Source organism: Numida meleagris, chromosome 6 (assembly GCF_002078875.1).
Source record: "Numida meleagris isolate 19003 breed g44 Domestic line chromosome 6, NumMel1.0, whole genome shotgun sequence".
Taxonomy (NCBI): Eukaryota; Metazoa; Chordata; class Aves; order Galliformes; family Numididae; genus Numida; species Numida meleagris.
In genome coordinates, this window is record NC_034414.1 from 18879104 (window position 1) to 18898998 (window position 19895).

The 19895-nt window shown below is 38.3% G+C and overlaps 1 protein-coding gene across 1 annotated transcript; it reads left to right on the top strand.

The window, feature by feature from the left end:
• On the top strand, positions 628-19827 carry CAT (catalase). Its single transcript, XM_021402449.1, has 13 exons — positions 628-871; positions 6780-6951; positions 8091-8201; positions 9545-9675; positions 10319-10423; positions 11301-11426; positions 12397-12588; positions 13198-13350; positions 14472-14610; positions 15663-15793; positions 16395-16502; positions 16980-17066; positions 17492-19827. Exons 1-13 carry the CDS (start codon positions 806-808, stop codon positions 17555-17557), a joined length of 1587 nt encoding a protein of 528 aa, XP_021258124.1. The 5' UTR covers positions 628-805; the 3' UTR covers positions 17558-19827.

Genomic DNA, 19895 nt, shown 5'->3' on the forward strand with positions numbered 1-19895 from the left:
ATAATCCCTAGGAATTACCCAGATCTGCAGCTGGGGGCCTTAAATAACTAGATGCCTGATGAAGAATTTTCTGATTGAAATAATGAGCTAGACTATTTCTTACATATGTTAAGAAGAGGGAAAAAAAAATAAGTAAAACCGTGCAGATAAGCATTTTCCCCATGTCACAGAATCATTAAGGTTGGAAGGACCACTAAGATCATCTAGTCCAACTGTTAGCCCATGCCTGTGGCGGCTCTAAACCACGCCCTCAGTGCTACATTTGCCTTTTCTTTCCAGGGACGTTGACTCTACAGAACTGGGGGACCTCAGATTAAAAGATTAAAGATTAAAAACACGTAACAAAAGCTCAGCTACACACGGCTAATTACACGCGCTCAATCTCTAACTAACGAGGCAGCACTTCGCAGCCCACGGGAAGGAGGCACGTGACCCCCGCCGCCCCCCAGCCTGAGTCGCAGGGCGCCGCTGGCGTCCCCGCGCAGCACTGAAGGCCTCTCCCAGCGCCTCACCCGGGGGGCGGGGGGGTCCCTCTCCCCCGACTGACACTCCTCTCAGCCATTCAGAGCTCGCGCTGCCCGCTGGGCGCGGGGCTATTGGTCGAAGGGGGTGAGGGGGTGGGCGCAGCGCCGGGGTAGGTGCCGTGGGTGCGGTCGCTCCCGCTACTTGCTGGTGCAGCGGTGTTTGGTGCGGTTGGCTCTACGGAGCTGCTGGTAGCGAGTCTAGCCTTAGTAGCCCACTCTGCGCGTGCTTCTCTCTCTGTCCTCAGCGCCCTTCCTGCCTGGGGGTCTCCTGAGCTTGCAAAATGGCTGACGGACGGGACGTCGCCTCGGAGCAGCTGAAGCGGTGGCAAAGCCAGCGGGGCTCGCAGGTACCGCCGGGGTCTGCGACGGGAGCGAGCAGGGCGGCGGAGCGCGGCTTTCGGGCGGTTCGCCGCCGGTGTAGAGCTGCCAGCCAGCCCGAACCGCTCCGCGAGGGCACAGCGAGGGCACGGTGCCCTCGTCCAGGGGGGGAGGCTGCCATAGCCGGGCGCCGGTGCTGCTGGAGCGGGCACCTCGCGGCCCAGCGTTGGCCGCCTCTGCTGGGCAGGGCTGGGGCTGGGGCTGGTCCGTGCCCGGGCGGGTCGGCCTGCTGCGGCAATGGGCTGGGGGCCTCTGCCTCCGCGGGGGTCGGGCTCGGATCGGGTGTGTTGCTGTCGCAGTGGTAGAGCTCGGTGAAAATCGGATTGGGGAACGATATAGACCGTGAGGAGCACTCAGCGGTGCGTGGAGATCTGTTTACTAGGCTGTATTGGGGTGAGAGGTGGGTTGGAACGACGAGAACGTAAACAACATTATGGGACGCTGCCTTCCAACGACGGAGTGTATGCCAGAGTGCTTGGCAAAGGGTGTAAATGCTGCACCAGTTGGCTGCCATTCTTTTTTGGCGAACCACTGTGCCAGTTCGTTGGGCGGTATCTTCTGACGAAAATATGTCTATGGTACTAAGCTCTACTTCTACTGTTTAAATAGAACGGCAGTCTTACAAAACACAAGTGGCTGCCATAGTTCCCACTGTTCGTAGTTATCTTCTCGACTTCTTTCTGTTCTAAAAGGTGCTCTATGTAGGCAGTGTTCCGATGGTCAGTTGTAGCTTCATCGTATTCCACCATGTTTTATAGTATTTTCGTGTACTGCAGCTAATACTGTTCGTATTGGTGCCAGCTTTTCTGTAATGAAACAGCATTTAAATGTAGGCCAAGGTTAATGTGAAGTTTGGGAGGTAACACAGAGTCTGTGTTTCATAAGGAGTCATGAGACCTTAAGAGAGAAAGTAGGGATGACTTATTAGAATTTTAAAGTGACATATATATAAGGTGCAAAGTATCAGTAATGCCTGGGAGTATGCACTTTGATGTATGGTGTTTACAATAGCTGTGACTAAAATCCTCCTGGCTTTGTTTCCTTCCTTTCCACGACAGTGTAGAACAAATCTGTGTGTTTATCTTTTAGGGCTTTGACTGTATGCAGTTCCCAACTATTTGAAAATATAGGCATCAATATAGGCATCAAACTCAACTCCAAAAGTAGTCGGGGAGTTTTCTTAAAACTAACTTGGTTTTCCTTCTCTCCCCTTCACAGAGATGGAAGTTGTTTTGTGTACCCTGCATGCCATTATCCTGAAACTAAGGCGACTATATATATATGGCCAGTTGGAAAAGCGTTGGTACTTTTAATGTCAGTATTGAAAAGAACCTCTCACAAAGTTTGCGTACACAAAAGGACTTTACAGCCACAAAACTCTTAGATTTTTTTAATATGCTTTGTTTTAGGAAGATGTATTTCTAGCTCTTCCTAGTAGTCTTATCTTTGCATTGTGGAAGAAACAGACAACTGAATAACCTGTCCATTTGAAAAGGGCTGTACTATCTCTACAAACCTTTTGTATTTTACTGCATACATAGCTTCCAACTGACGTGCAGTTTTCACCCTTGCGGGTAGTTGTTCTGAAGGTATTATAAAACCATAGATGAATCAAAAATTTCTTTTTAAGGCTGGGGAAAAAAAGTCGTCATGTACATATCCTTAATGACCATTACCAGGGTCTTGCAAGGGCATTGTAGAGCAGAAGGTTGTAGATACACGGGTTATAGTCCTACTGCTGGGCTTAGAATTTGTAGTCAATTTTGAAAGGATAAGCAGGGCTCTTATGTCAGTGTGACTTCTCTGTGCCTTGATGGACTGAGTGGAACTTATTGAGATTTCTTTTTATCACATTACAGGCTTTTCCTGTCTTAAATGAGTTTTATAGTCATCAATATGAAAAAAAATCGATGAATTCAAGCTTAGGAAAACCCAACTTTTGAGAAATGTGAAACTCTCAATTGAGAAAATGACTGAAAATCAAAGGAAAAACAGTGCAGGTTTCCCAAGGAAGAAAAAGGTTTTCCCTATGCAAACTGAAATTTTACTGACCAAAAAACTCATTTAAAAACATCAAGGTGTACGAGCATTTTATAGTCGTGTCTGCAGACCATTCCATGTTCTGAGAAAGGGCTTTTCAAAGCTGAGGCTTAGAATGGATTTCAAAATGGGTGCTTGAAGCTTTCATACCCTAGTATGGAGAACAGCTCAGGATAATGAGCTGAAAAATCTGAAAAATCTAATTGTGCTAACTTGTGCAAGTTGAATATCTTAAAGCAGAGTATTTTACATTTGCTAGGCTGAATGAATTGAATAGATGAGTGAGTTTTTCCTAAAGATCCTTGAATATGGTAGTGTCCTTCTACTTACTTCAGTATATTAACACTGTAGTTAAAAAAAAAAAACAACTGTAATGACAATTTAAACTATCATCTTAAATTATAAATTGCTTAATTATGCTTTACCCTGTATGTTTTTAGGGGTGCTGAATTGAATGGGGTCTGCATATTAGAATATCACATTAATAAACTAAACTGTTAGAATAAGTCAGGATGGGAGAACTTCCTGTGCAGTTTGACTAGGTGAATTCTTGAACAGGAAAATCACTTTATTTGATTTAAAACTGAGCAAAATGTAAGGTAGGAAGTATGTGACATAGAAGCAGAAGAAATAATATTGAGAACAGTTTCTGCTTTTCCATTTTTCCCTTGACAAACTAGAGATAATGTTTTAATTAAAGCATCTATTCCTTTGACTTTATGTTCCTCTTCTTGTTGTGTTTTATGCAGTACTCAGCAAAATAGCACTGTCAACCTTGGAGTAGCATATTAATACGTAGTGCAGATAAGCTTTTTTCTACTGGTGTGCTTTTTTTTTTTTAGGAAGGTGGAAGTATAGACTGAATAGTGCTATAGAATTCCAGCAGATGTTTCTTGAAGTTATCTCAGAGTGGCTGTTTTTTTCTCCCCTGGTACGTGGTCTCTCCTACTGTACAAACAAGCAGCACTTTGGAGTAGGCTACAAGAATGGTATGGAAGGAAGGGGGGAAAGAGGAGAAATATGGTCTATTTCAGGCAATTTATTTAAAGAGGCAAAATGTTCCAGTTTCCTATCCTTTTGACAGGACATTTATTGACAGCATTGTTTCTAGTAGTCCTAGTCCTTCAGTGGCTTATGAGTCTAGGGTGATCATTCCTTGGATTTATTCTTGCTTATGTTATTAGCAAAGCTCTTTCAGGCAAGAAAAGGCAGTCTTGAGTACCTTCTGGTCTTTTGTGACTACAAATCTTTCCTTTTGACTTCATCACTGTATTGATGGTACTTTCCCCTTCTTCCTCTGCCCTTTTTCCCTTACTACTATTCAGTAGTTACTCTCTTTTATGCTTTCCCTCCCTTATCCCCTCCTCTCAGGGGGGAGCAGGAGGGTCAAAATGAAACTTACATTTTAAAATCATCTTATCATGTTTTACTTGAAGAAAGGTGAAATCATAATAAATACTTCTGAAACATACAAAACATTCTGTCATTATATATGGCTTTAACTCCCATTCTTAAGTGGTCTTTGGTGTGGTGTTGTTGATATTTACACCCCTATGATTTCTGTAACTAGTTCCAGAATCTTACGCAGTTTTCTTGCATATATTTGTGGCTTAAACCTGGCAGGCAGCTCAGCACCATGCAACCACTCTGCAGGTGGTATGGGAGAGAGAATCTGAAAGGTAAAAGTGCAAGAACTCATGGGTTGGCATAAAGACAGCTTACTGGCTAAAGCAGAAGCTGCATGTGCAAGCAAAGCAAAGCAAGGAATTCATTCCTTAGCTTCCCATTGGCAAGCAGATGGTGTGTGACATCCTTTTGGTCAGAGTGGGTCAAATGTCCTGGCTGTGTCTCCCCAGCTCCTTGCTGTTAGGGCAACATGAGAAGTAGGAAAGTGTATGGCTCTGTCCAAGCACAGCTCTGCAACAACTGAAAAGTGAATGTGCTGTCACCACTGTTTTCATCAAAAATCCAAATATTGGTATCATGTGAATAGCTACATAGAAAATAAATTCTATCCCAGTCAAAACCATGACTTAACCACCCCTTATTCCATACCATGCTCAAGTCCTCCCATGCTTTTTTCTAATACATCCTCATTAATGACCACCCTTTGATAACACAAAGATATCATTCCTTTAGTCTGTGGACCGCCCCAGTGGAATGTCTGTGACTTACCTTCTATCTGTTACAGTAGCTCTCAGGATAGGAGGGGTGATGTTGTGTGGAGTTGCTGTATGCCAAAGGCAGCTCTGCTTGGGTCACTGTTGCACTTGAAGTACTTAGGAGGCTGGTCCTCTGGTTTGAGTGATTCCTGCTGTAGGACTTAACTGTAACATGCAACTCAGCTGGTAGATTACAACAGTTAAAAGCCGTGTCTGTTACAGTCTCTACTTTTGGTCCTTTCAAACCAGGCTATAGGGTTTAACTTTGCAATGAGCTCTTCTCCTTGCCCCTGCTCCAGCCCGTGCTTGCCTGTTGGCCATAATCCCTTAGAGGTGTACCTGCTTTCACCTGGCCTTACCATAAGCCACAATCCCTACAGACGTCTGTCTGCTATGTTGTAGACATCTGTGGCCATAGATGCTTTGAGGTCTACCTGTTCTGGTGTGAGCTTATTAACAGGATATAGCCTCTTCAGGAGTATACATCCTGTGGCATGAATGGACTTATCCACAGTCGCTTTGAGGTGTACCTGCTCTGGTCTGGCCTTTTCTGTGGGACACAGTCCCTTCAGGTGTCACTTCTGACACACCTGCTGTGTTGTGGTCCTATCCACAGATGCGCTGAGTTACTTTCACATCGCCTTATCCCCAGACACTGCAAGGCCTACTTGCTGTAGCACGGACTTTGCTATGGCCACAGATACTTTGGGTTGTATGTGCTCTCATGTGGGCTCATCTGCAGGTCACAGTCCCTCTGACTAGAGCTCAGTCTGGAGTCCCAGGCTGTGCCTGTTATCAGAATGTTCCCAGGCACAGCAAAACAAGCTGATAAGGAGTAGAGCAAATGGCAGAAATAAAAGCAGCCACTAACAAGCACCGAACTCTTAAGATGGGATAAGTCTAGTCAGCCCTATGACGAATATAGGAGTGTGCCAATTAGCAGCTAAACAGCTGAAACATCTATATATCTGGTTGTAGCGCAGTCCCCACTCATATCAAATCTGTCATCGTCTTGAACCCTTTGGGTAGCAGAAAAGATAGAGTTATGGTGTGTCACAGGTGGCAGCTCTGCACAACAGAGCCACTTTCTGGGTGGGATGGGAGAGGAAACTGGAAAGGTAAATCCGAGAACTTGTGTGTTGTCACTTTGCCAGATAAAGCAAAAGCCATGTGTGTGAGCAAAGCAAAACAGGGAATTCATTTGCTGCTTCCCGTTGGCAAGCAGATATTAGCTGCTTTAGGAAAGCAGAGCTCATTGTGCCTAATAGTTCACTGGGAGGACAAATGCCTTCACTTCCACTTTTACCCTGGCTTGTATTGCGGAGCATAATGCTGTATGGTATGAATGTCTCCTTCCTTGGTCAGTCTGGATCAGCTGTGCTGGTTGTGTCCCTTCCCAGCTCCTTGTGCACCTCCGCCTGCTGGCAGAGCAGCATGGCAAGTTTTTTTAGGAAAAAAACCAAACTTGCTCTGTGTAAGCGCTGCTGTGCAACAGTAGAGACATCAGCCTGCTATCACCACTGCTTGTAAGCCCCTATGAAGAAAACTATCTCAGCTGAAAATGACACTTTTTTTGTATGTCTTCTGACAGAACAGTTGAACAGATTCATGCATTATGTGGTTTAGATAGAGGGCTTTCAATTTCTAGTCTTGATACTGATTTTCTTACTTTCAGAAGCCAGATGTCTTGACCACTGGTGCTGGGAATCCAGTAGGGGATAAACTTAATGTTATGACAGTTGGGCCACGTGGACCTCTTCTTGTTCAAGATGTTGTTTTCACTGATGAGATGGCTCATTTTGACAGAGAGAGGATTCCTGAAAGAGTTGTGCATGCAAAAGGAGCAGGTATGTTTTATAAATTTTTCTCCCTGTAGAATCAGGTTTTAAGAAGCTTTTGAGTTGACATATCAGTACAGTTGGATTGAATTACATTATAAACTATAATTTAATGAACAGTGAGAGCAGCAGGTAAGGCCTGGTTTAGAAAATCTATGCAAATATATTATATATATAATATATTGATCCAAAGGTAAATGGATCAAGTGTGTGAAATTAAAAAAAAAAAGAAACCACAAAAAAACCACCATGAAAAATACATGTTATAGTTCAATTATAATAAACAGTTAATGTGCTATAAATCTGCAGTTCTTGATTAAGTTTATACCAGTCTTTATGCCGAGGGTCAAAGCTGAAATTTAAAGGACTGAAGCTATTTAAAAAAAAAATCCAGGAATATAATTACAGCCCTTTAATTTATTTTAAATGTTGTACTATTCACTATACTCTCTGCTTCATCCATCTGTTGCTTCATACTACCCCTTTTCTCTGAAAGAAAGTCTTAACCATGTGTGTTTTAATATTTGTTTCTGTGTTGTTTGATTAAAAACTTCAGTCTTTAATACCTGATGTATCTTTCTGCCAAAGAAAGATGATCTTAAAAAAAAAAAAAAATCATGTAGAACTAGCACCACTTTTTTTTTTGTTAAACTTTGCTCTAAAACAATAAAATATGGCACTGAATCTTATTGTAATAAGTCTATGTGGAAAAAGTCCTCTTTGTAGGGTGGGGAGAACTGTGTTGTTTTGTCTGCTTTAAAGATGGACCAGCAATTCTGCAACGCTTTACAAGATCAAAGAAATACTTATCTTGCTCTGAGGTCAATGTATAAAATCTTGGCAGAAGAGCACCCAAAGGGTTACTGTTTATTATTTTGTAGAGTAGAAGTGAGATATGTATTGCTGCCAGGAGCTGTTAACTGTTAAGATGGGGGTAGGGGAGGACTGTGCAAAAGCTAGATTCTGTGTAATTTAAATTATGTTCTGTAAAAACAAATTGGTGGTTTAGTGCGTGGATTTAAACTAGTGTATTTTCATGTTGGTTTTTTTTGTCTTAATGTTGTGTTTTTGACCATCTTTGAATAATGTGTGCTATGAGTGGAAGAAAAGTATGTAGATCTGATGGTTTTGAAATTATATTTTTTCAGGTGCCTTTGGCTATTTTGAAGTTACTCATGATATTACCAAGTATTGCAAGGCAAAAGTGTTTGAACACATTGGAAAAAGAACTCCTATTGCTATACGGTTCTCCACTGTTGGTAAGGCTCTAAAATTGTTGTGTATCTTCATAGATTTGTGCCATAGTTAACACTGGTATCAGTGTTTGTGTTGCAGAGCACTTAACATTGTCAGTAAGATATTTTTAGATGTTTTGGTACCTAATTCTTCCTTTGTGAATTTCATTTAATTTTTAAGACCTTAAACAATATTAAACTAGTTCCACATCTTGTGGCACCAGTCTGCTGTAGATGCTTTTTCCACTCGAATGTGAAAGAAAGGGTAGTCTGTACTATTTTTGGTCCTGATGGAAAGCTTACTTTGTTTCTGGGGGGATCCTGATCAACATTTGCAAACTGAAGTTTTACTCTTTGAAATTTGAAGACCTGAAATCTCTTATGCTGTAGGAATGCTCTGGAGAGGAGTGCTGCTAGTATATTCTAGGCAAGTAGGAATAGTCAATATTCTAAACAAAATTTTGTTTCTTTTCCTAAAGAAGTGAATGCATGAACTGGCTATGTTAAACATGCATTATAAAGCAATATGGTATACCTGATAGAAAAAAGATCTTTTTGAAAGGTGTGTATTACTATTCAAGTTTATATTTATATATATTTATATTTAAAATAAATTCTAATGAATATTTAGTTCTGGAAGTAGCACTGGAAAAGAAAAGGAAAAAGCCAGAAAAATCTCAAGGAGCTGTAGTTTTTGGCTTACTGGCCTTCCTCTGTCACTAAAGGTTAAGGGTTTGTGGAATGTTCTGTGGGAGCAAAAAGGCATGTAGCTGAGCTTGATATGTGGATTGTGCTAAAGTGGGGAGTTGCAGTGTTACCTTTCCTTTTCCTGCTGTCTTTGAACATGTTTCTTCCGAGCTATTTTGTAGCAGACAAAACCATTTTACAAGAGGTAATGGGTGTCCTAGTTATTTCATGATGATGACTAACATTAATAATTCCTGAATGCCTCCAGAACACTTGCTGAGGTATGGTGGGGAATACTTTTGCTGTTGTATAAATTTACCTGCTGAAAAGATTACTTTGGGTAAAGCAAGGGCTTAATTAAATGTTGCAATTCTTTTGTAAGAAGTTGCATTTTCATTGGGTACGCTACTTAGATTGCTGTTTTCCAAATGAGAGCTTTCACAATGGGATTTGATGCACATAAAGTAATGTACTTTTAGGTAATTCGTCTACTTCAGACGCTCCCTGAAGTATTGTTGCAACTATGCAGAAAATTCTTGTATTATTGTGCCAAGATTTTAATTAGAAACAAAAAACAGAAAAAGTCATTCTCTTAGAATCTTACAGGATGTTCTCAGGTTTCATAGTTTTATACTTTGGTTTCTTATCATAACACTTCTATGTGTATATGTTTCTTCAAGCTGGAGAGTCTGGGTCAGCTGATACAGTTCGTGACCCTCGAGGCTTTGCAATGAAATTCTATACAGAAGAAGGTAACTGGGATCTTGTGGGAAATAATACTCCTATCTTCTTTGTTCGGGACGCAATGTTGGTGAGTAAGCACTGAAGATGATGGTATTTTGTGAAAGAGACCAAAAGTTTTCTTCACACCTTGTTCCTGCTTTATTGAGAAGCAAAAGTTGTTTTGACACACTCTTAAACTCTATCCATTAGGTGTTCCAACTGGTTTTGACTTGAAAAGGGGATTCTAAAAATTAGGAACTAATACTTGATTATTTTTACCACGCGTGCCTAGTTATTTGCTAGAGCACATGCTACAGGATAACAGCCAGCTAGTAAATACACAGTGGTTTTAAACTTCCGGTTTGATCAGCTTCACTAGTGTTTATATGACAACTGAAGAGCATTTGCCTCTCATTTTATTGGACACAAGTTGAAAGCTTTCTCTGGCTTTGAACATCCTGTTGATCCTAATGGTGAAAATTTTGCTTTCATAGTCAAATCAGTAAAAATTAGAGTAACAAACTTGGTTGCAGGAAGTGAATGACAATAGAAGATTTTTCTTAAAGCTTTCTAATCTTCCTATGTTTTGTTTCTTTCATAGCTAAAAACGTACTGAATAAAACTGTTAATGTTGTTTTGTACAAGGTTTTGCTCATTATATCCCGTGTGTATTTGGGGATATGAAATAAAACTTTTTTTCCTCTCTTCCCTTTCCTCCCCGGACAAATTAGTTTCCATCCTTCATCCATAGCCAAAAGAGGAACCCTCAGACTCATTTGAAGGATCCAGATATGGTATGGGACTTCTTGAGTCTTCGCCCTGAGTCTTTGCATCAAGTAAGTTTCTCTTCTTGAGTTTCATGCTAGGACAGTATGTTTTTAACTGGAACTGTTTTGTCTGGAAGACTACATAATTTTTTAGGAACAGTAAAGGTCAAAGGCCTATAATATCTTTAATACCTTTGATACCTTCTAGGGCTATTTGTACTTCTTTCTAGCTTTGTCTTTTTTCTTTTAAAGACTATGAAAAAGCTAGGTTTCTCCCATTTTTGTGATTGTATTTTACATAGAGATGGAAAGGAAGTTAATAGGTTTCCTTGATACTAAAGCCGTGGGAGAGCTGATTAACAACAAACTGTATATTAATGTTAGCATGTAGAGAAGGATGCTATATGAAAAGCTAAAGAAAATTGAAATGCAGTTGTGTTTTTTTAAAACGAGACAGATTGATATAGGAGTTCTCCAGCTACTACTGCTTGGGAGTAGAGATACAACAAGCATCGTTTCTGATTGTAAACCTGTAGAAAAGCAGCATTCTGAATAACTTCGATATGTTTATTGCCTAAAGACACTGAGGATTAGTTATTCAGGACTTAAAATTTCAGATTCTCTTTATTTTATAGAAAATCTTATATTTAAGTATCTTTACTTTCCTGCTCTGTGCTTATAGAGAAAATCATAACATCATCACTAGACTAATGTGTTTTTCATTTAATAAATATTTTTATGGGCATAATGCTTCACATCCTTGTTGCATGTGCAAAAGCTAAGCAGTCTTAGTTTATTAAATCATAGAAACTTAAATTTCTCTAGGATGTTGTATTATTAAAGATGATCTACAGTGATGCATACGATATAGTAAGTGACCTTAGTCTCAAGTGGCTGCTTAATTAAACTGATGAATGAGCTAATATTGTTGGATTCTTCTCTTTAGGTGTCTTTCTTGTACAGCGATCGTGGTATTCCTGATGGATATCGCCATATGAATGGATATGGATCTCATACTTTTAAACTTGTTAATGCTAGTGGGGGAGCAGTTTACTGCAAATTCCATGTTAAGGTGTGCTTTTTTCCCAGTTATCTATTGGAAGTAGACTTTATATTGAATTAAAAAAGAACTTGAAGATTGTCTGAATGCTCTGTATTTAACTCTAGTTTAATTTGGAAGAAACTTACTAAGTACATATACTCAACGCATATTGTGTATGTGTTTCCAAATCAGTTGCATGCATTTAACGTATAGAGAAGATGTTCCTTAGAACAACTACATTGATGTATGTGAAGTCAAAGAATATAATCCCCTTCCTGAGAGCTTCTGTGACTGAAGCTCATAGAGCTTTCCTATTTTTGTCAGGAAGTAACTCAATAGCACATCTCACTTGGAAACAACTTCCCTTTGGTTTTAAAGACAGTGGAGCTGCTTAACTTGTTAGACTTCAACTAGTGGACCCTGGATGCTTACCCTTGAAGCAAGTCTTGAGAAACCATTATTCTAAACTAAGAAGGATTGCATAGCAGCTTTTAGTCTTCGAGTTGTCAGAAGCTTATTAAAATGATTCTGTAGTTAGTGTTAAAGATGTCAGAAAAATTGAGAGGAAAGAAATTTCAAAAGGATATCTAAAAAGATAGATTTTATATGAATCTTTAGACTTTCAGAATTGAGGGCTGCTACTCTTCTATCAGTTTATTTTGACATGTGGTCTGTGGGAAGAGGTGAGATGATGGTGCAGTAAAGGAGCACTCCATCCTGTGAGGGGAAAGGAGGAACATCTTCACTTTACATGCTGTAGAGATCATATTTTCATGTTTGTTTTTGTGTGGTATAGCATTACATTCATTTCTGTTTTATAGAGAACTAGTTTTATCTGGAAGCCAGTTGTTGGATGTATTGCTACTCAAACTGATATTATTGTAGACTGGGAGATGGACAGTCATGCTCTTAGTTCTCGAATCTTGTTAAAACAAATTGTTATTACTTTTTTGTAGTTTCAGCATGTAATACCTGGTTCTACTGCTTTCATTGCTTTTAGACTGATCAGGGCATCAAAAATCTTTCTGTTGAAGAAGCAGGAAGACTGGCTGCTACTGATCCTGATTATGGAATACGTGATCTTTACAATGCCATAGCCAATGGAAACTATCCTTCCTGGTCTTTCTACATTCAAGTTATGACTTTTGAAGAAGCAGAGAGGTTCCCATTTAATCCTTTTGATTTGACTAAGGTATCTCTGTTCCTCTTCCTTGCTGAAACAGCTGCAATGTGTTTTAGAAGTCTGATCTCAGTTCAGTAATACCCTGAGCTAGCTACTTTTAAGTGTTCCTGATCGTGTAGTTTCTGATATTGGTCCTGCATCAGACTTCCAGTTGCTGTTCCAAAGAATGGCACGTTGGAAGGTAGTAACATAAGCTTGTATTTTTTTCTCTAATATTGCTCCCCCAAAACATCTAAATACATCTGACCTTGAAACTGCAGCATGACAAAAGAAAAGCTAGTTTATCTGGTTGCATTTTTTAGCAGCTGAAAACAATCATGCTCCCAGTTCCACATACAATACTGCATTCCTAGGCATCTCTTCAAGTGCCTGTGGGTATTTCATTTAAGTAGTCAAGTGCTGGGATTATGCCATGATGAAATTATTTGCACAAATGCTTCGTATAAATTTCGAAAGACTCAGACATTCCTCAGAATGTTTGTTAGCAAAGTGGAAATCACTTCAGTAATGTATTCTCTCTCAGTTGAGACTTTTTATTAAAAAGCACTTTCCTGTTTTGTTATTTAAGCTGTATATTACTGATCATGTTGATTTTTATGTATGTATTTTGTCATATAGATTTGGCCACATGGTGACTACCCTCTCATTCCAGTGGGCAAGATTGTCTTGAACAGAAATCCTGTGAATTACTTCATAGAGGTAGAACAGATGGCGTATGATCCTAGCAACATGCCACCTGGTATTGAACCTAGCCCTGATAAAATGCTGCAGGTAAACTGCTGTCTATGTAATACTCCTTGGGTGAAATCTCCATGTTTTGTTTATGAAAGCATTGCAATCGCTTTGTGTAACTTGACAGATGGAAAGCAGCTGAATTTGTTTGTCTTTAAATGATCGCGGTTTGTTGATGTGCTTAACCAACGTTTAAATATTAAGAGAATGGAAACAACTAAAGGAATAGAAAATCTGGAATTTAGAGGGAATCTGCCATAACTTCTTGCTAAGAAATCTCTTGGTCTGACAGGAAGTATTATATAAGACCATAGCAGCAATGCTTATGTATTTATACTTTTATAGAATATTTGAGAATTAAGAACACTTGAGTGTGAGAAGTGGACTTCAGATGCTCTGAAATACAGATAGAACTAATCGCCAGTATAAAATAACAAGACTGCTCTTCAGAAGTAATGTTGTAGCTTTCTTACAGGTAGAAATAGTCTCAAGTCTGTCTGCAGTGGTCTTTACTGTCTGCAGAGTTGTGGATGTTTGCATATGCCTTTTCAGATCATGAAATTTCAAGTGATACATGGTGGGGGGAAAAGTGTTTAACACTCTTAAATGGATAGACTTTTTACTGTGAGCACGTTTTTCTCTCTCTTTGCTCCCACAAACTGTGTAGTGGCAGTCAGACTCGGTATGTCTTTGGCATCCAGGTGTCACCAGAACGACAGCTTCAGATTGAATTACATAAACAATTAAGGGGCTACCATATTTCAGATATTCTCAAACTTAAATTTAAAAATTGCTTACAAGTTGGAAAATACTGATATTATTCCTTGATATTTAGCACTGTTGTGATCTTTTTCATTTCTAGACCCTTCTCCTGCATCAGGATAGGGTTAGTATTCTGAAACAAATCTTATTTGATACTGGTAGGAAATACCAAGTTGTGCAAATACAGCTCTACGTGCTGTTCTTCACAGGTATTTTTGTGAAGTCAGTTTGCGTCTGTGTCCCTTTGTGCTTTAAATTATGTCAGGAATGTATAAATATGCAAGAGAAACAGTCTTCTGCCTTTTACTATTTAGCATATAATGCCTTTAATTGGGGTACACCGCGTAACTGCCGCTTGCTGAAAGAGATTCTATTAATGTTTGTGATGCCTGTTTCAGGGTCGTCTTTTTGCATATCCTGACACGCATAGACATCGTCTGGGACCAAACTACCTACAGATTCCTGTGAACTGCCCCTACAGAGCTCGTGTGGCCAATTATCAGAGGGACGGACCAATGTGTGTCTCTGACAACCAAGGTATTAACAGAAATCCTTTAAAACATACTATTTTTCAACTTTCTACAGCTTTTTATTTTCACAACGGATTAAAAGTACGTAGCTTGTATCAAGAAGTTGATAGTTCCAAATTGGGTTTTCAATTTTATACATAAAATTGTCACTTGCAAAAAAATTCATTTGCAATCTGAGTGCACATATGTTGTGAATCTATATATATACAGTTTGTATACTTGTTAAAAGAGTTTGAATTGAAAAGATCTAAAATACTAATTATTTAATATTAAATATGCCTGAGAAATGGTTTCACAAGTTAATCGCTTGTGAATTGTTTGTACTTACAGGTGAAAGCCTGCTCTAAAAATTAGAGCCTATATCTTTTTAGGAGTCCATATTTGCATTTTATTTTTCCACTTTCCAAGAAACTGAAAGGCAGGAATGTAAATCCTGAGACTAGAATTTTAAATTCACCTCTGTTGCATGATACATTCTGTCAGTGTTTGCCCAGTATTGACTGACTTGTATCTAAACATAAGCAAGTATATACTTGAGCTGTGTTTCATGGTAAAACCATGTATTCCTCTGGGCTATGAATAAAACTTCATGAAGGAGGAAGTGGAAATGTTTGGAAAACAGGAACTTGAAAGCAGCTACTGCTGTTCAAGAGCAGATTCTAAAAAAGGATTTATGAAGCTTTGTAAGTTCATTGTGTTTAAAATACCCTGTGTAAGGGTCAAATTCAACAAGATTTCAAATGAGCAGACGGAAGTATGTTTTCATTGCCTTTGGACTGTAATCTTGAATGATTTCCATGACTTTCTAAAATTCTGAGCAATGGTGTAGAGGAAGTAGCCAGGCCTCCTTATTTCTGAAGTCAAGCAGCTTTTTTTTTTACCCTGAGATCTATGTAAATTCTATTTCTAGTAAGTGCTTTTTAAATGCTGTCTAGAAGACTGCTCCCGTTGATAACTATGTATCGATAGCTGCTTTTAATGAGGTGAATCAAAATTGGGTAACTGGTTTTTAGATTATTTCTATTTATTTATTTTAATTTTTTTGTGTTCCCTCTTCAGGTGGTGCCCCAAACTACTACCCGAATAGTTTTACTGGTCCAGAAGATCAGCCTGTTCTGAAGGAGAGCCGCATGTCTGTTTCGGGAGATGTGCAGCGTTTCAATAGTGCAAATGAAGATAATGTGTCTCAGGTATGATGCAGGAAGGGGCTCTACACTGCTTACTAGAGAAGATTAGTGTATAGGCTGTATAAAAGATATTAATAAGGATCAATCAAATGTGAATGTCTTTGTTGCATCTGGGCTAACCTGAAATTCAGCTCATAAAAAATTGAAAGATCTCTATACAGCTTAATAATGGTCAATAACTGAATTGTTGGTGACGGGACCGTTAATGAATTCTCACAGACCTCTGACATCTGCATTCTGAGCACTTGTTTTTAGAGTTAGTGGTTTTCAGTTTTGCTGCAATGCTCTATGCAGATACCAACAGCAGAATATGCATGCAATGTAGTGAGCTCCAGTTCTTTAATTTGGAGTGCAACAGCACGTACTTATTTTCATTGACTAGGTAAGCATTAGTGATTTTAAGCTAGAAATGAAAAGGGTTGTTAGCAGGTTTGCTGGGGGAGGGGGGAGAGGACGGCAGAAATTGGTTGCCTTTGGAGTTGAATTTAAATGTTGCCTGACTAATGATAGCTGTTATTTCTTTGATTTCTAAGTATAATGGACTGCTGCTGGTAGAATGACTTGCATTTGGAATTTTCAAAATAAACTTTTTTCTTACTATAAGGTGCGAGACTTCTATATCAAAGTGTTGAAAGAAGATGAACGACAAAGGCTGTGTAAAAATATTGCTGATCATCTTAAAGATGCTCAACTTTTCATTCAAAAGAGAGCTGTAAGTAGTGTATTTGTTTTTAGTCTTTGCTCTTTTTTTTCCAGGTTTCTAGGCAGTCTAGCAACTTTGTCAAAGCAGCAATGTGCTTATGGAGAAGAAGATAAGGAATTCTACTTTAGATAACTTGCAGACTTTTCTTTCTTATGCAGGAATTGCAAATACAGAACATCTAGATGTGTGGATATCTACATGGTATAAATAATGTAGAATACGTTAAAATGACTTGTTCCTAATGAGAAAAATTAGAAGGATGTTGATCGTCGGGGATGTTGTTATGTTTACGTTGACATTTCAAAAATCAGATGACTGCTAATGTAATGTTTTCCTCTAGTTAAGGAAGAGTCTAGTCAGGGAGGGTCTAGAGTGTTTTCATCCCTCTGTTCTTTCTTCTATATACTGATTATAGAACACAGAATAGGGGAAATGTCAAATGGAGAAATGAAGTTCTTGCTTTTTTTATGTTGTCTTCCTGTTTAGGTGAAAAACTTCACTGATGTTCATCCTGACTATGGTGCACGTATTCAGACACTGCTGGACAAATACAATGCTGAAACTGGGAAAAAGGTGTGCTAATAACTTGTGTTGTTGAACTTTGTTGAGCCAAGTATATTAGTTTTATTCATATATACACCAGAATGAAGAATCAGTTTTAACTCCCGTTTGATTTAAATGGGAGAAGTCAGTGCATGTGAAATTACAAAATGAGGGAACGCCACTCTAACTAAATTAAATGTTGATTAACCAGTAATTTTGTGTTAATTGCTTTTCAAAGGTTTGGAAATTGAGTGTAAATACTTTGCAAGGTGTTCAGGTTAATTCTTCATACCAAATGATTATCTACTTTCTGTAGTGGTTAAAAAAAAGAAATAGGACTTTTCTGGCTACACAGAATAACAAATTGTTGCTTAAAGTGCTCGATTCCTTTCTGAAATTTCTGTGACTGCTTTAATGGAACTTGCTCTGAATATTTCTTTTATATCACTTTTTAGGATGTGATTAGGACATACACACAAGCCACTTCTCGTGTGTCTGCCAAAGAAAGATCCAACTTGTAAAGCTACAGAGAATTACCATATGAATTTGCATCCATATAACTGCAGGACAACCTGTTGAAAATGTTATTGAATGTAGCTGACTTCTTCACAAGTATAGCAGTGTTTTACAGGCTTGATTTATAAGCTTTCAAGTGCCTGTATCTGTACTGGAAACAGTAAGTAACACAAGCTAACAATTCTAGTGCCTTTCAACACTAGTGCTTTACTGCTTGCTGAAAACATGGTGTTTTCAAGGAAACTAATTAAAAACTTTTCATTTCTAAGAGGAAACCATGTTCTCTTCCATTTTTTTAAATTTAAAAATTTCTCTGGCTAAATTGCACAATAAAACTTAAATAATGATACTGTGATTATCCTTACGGATAAACTTTTTCATGTTAAAAAGCTGATATTACTTAGTATTTCTAGTAGAATAGTTACTTGTATGTATTTGTAGATGCTTCCTTTTGAATTTGTTTTGTCTTCCAGAATTAAAGCAATACCTATGCAGTAGTTTTAGTTAAATATTGGTTATTTCTGATATCTGTTGTCAAAAATGAAGCTGAATAGGAAGCTAATCTCATATGTAAGTTTCATTCTGAACACACATTTATGGTAACAAATTTCTACTTATTAATGCTGTGTTGGAGATATCTGTCCCCACCATCTCCCATAGATCAGTTATTTCCTAATAGCATACACTTCACAACCGAAGTGATTACATCTTAGAAGTCCGTGGGGGGGGGGGGGGAATGTTTCTTCTGGTTTACAAGAATTTAAATTGAAAAACATTGGTTTTCCAAATGTGTGGAATATTAACCTCCAAATACATGACTTACAAGCTTAGATGCCTTAAACTATTCCCAGTCACTCCTGAAGTTATTTGACTGCTGTAATCTGATGTTGCTATCTATTGCTTAACCCAGAGATGGTTTTCAGAATTTGACTTTAATTGAAATGGTATGCGTGTATGAATGTGCATGCATCTATATAGGGATGAAAGGGATAGCTACTGATTTTAGACATATTGGAATGTTGCACACTGTTTGCAATTTAGTTAATCAGTCCAAAAAAAGGCACCCTTTGGATTGAAAAGTGTTCATTTTTCTGATAGTCCAAGAGTTTCTTTGGCATATTGATATTTTATCTACAGTTACGGAGTATAATCTTTAGTAATATCTTATGAACTGAGACACAATGAATGTGCTTATGTTTTAACTATATTCTGAGACATTAAGTACTACGATAATTATGGAATTTCTGGTCTTGTCTTACTTGAATGTGTATGGTGTTGGCCTAAGAAAGTACAGTTAGCACCTGAATGTTTCACAGTATGTTCATACAACAAAGCCATGACTAAATCTATTTTGTTACAGAGGCCAAAATCCCAACTAATATTTTTCTTAATTATTTAATTTGAAAGTGTCACCCAGTTATGGGGTAACTAGTGCTCAAATTGGCTGCTGGAATTTAGAATAAAAATTTATCATGCCTGTTACACATTGAAACTATTTGTAACAGAGTAAAAAATGTTTTCTAACTGTGCTCAATAGGCAATTTGCCATGCATCTAAAATTCTAGCAAGTGTTAATAATTATTCTGCCTGTTACTTTCCCTCCTCCCTTGGTGAAGAGAAAGATCAGTGCATATATGTAATCAGTCCAGATCTTAGTTACACAACATTACCCTCAATTTGAAATATATCCTTTCCTTGTTTGTCTGCAATATTGTTTCACTAGCATTTGGATTGGAAAAAGCATGAATGATAATAAAAGATTTCAGAGCCCAGCTACTAGCTTTTAAGCAAATATTATACCAGTTTCAATAATTGGTGCTTTTGAGGCTCTGCCTTGAATTGTATTTTGAATAAGTGTACTTCTTGATTTAGATTTCAAGCACAAATTAGCTTTATGAGAAGTGATGCAGATAGATTAAAAGAAAAAAAGTTGATAAAGTACTGTTCCATTAACTAGAAACACTGTAGAAAGCTACTTCAACTCATTTATGTACTAACCTATTGTGAAAAATCAGCTGTGTGATAAAGTAAAATAATATTAAATGACAGTCTGTTTTATCCTGGGATTTGTCTGGATATTTGCACGAGGGGGCTGGTGGGAAAAGAACAGTTGTATAAATGGGTAGGAATTTTTCTTGCTGGCACAGAATCGTAATGAGTCTTGGGGAAAAAAGAGTAAGAGGGACTTAATCTGTAATTCTCATGATCTCTGCTAAATGGATTATGCTGCCTTTCTTTTATTTCTGAAATAAAACAATTACATATTTCTTAGCTATATGTTGCCGTTTTCTTGAGCATATATTCACTTAGTTTATTTAAAATGAAAGCATGGACTTGTTGATT

Coding starts and splice junctions, on each gene's coding strand:
- CAT (XM_021402449.1), top strand. CDS start 806: ATGGCTGACGGACGGGACGTCGCCTCGGAGCAGCTGAAGCGGTGGCAA. Junction 10,424..11,300: donor GCCCTGAGTCTTTGCATCAA/GTAAGTTTCTCT, acceptor TCTTCTCTTTAG/GTGTCTTTCTTGTACAGCGA. Junction 11,427..12,396: donor ACTGCAAATTCCATGTTAAG/GTGTGCTTTTTT, acceptor CATTGCTTTTAG/ACTGATCAGGGCATCAAAAA.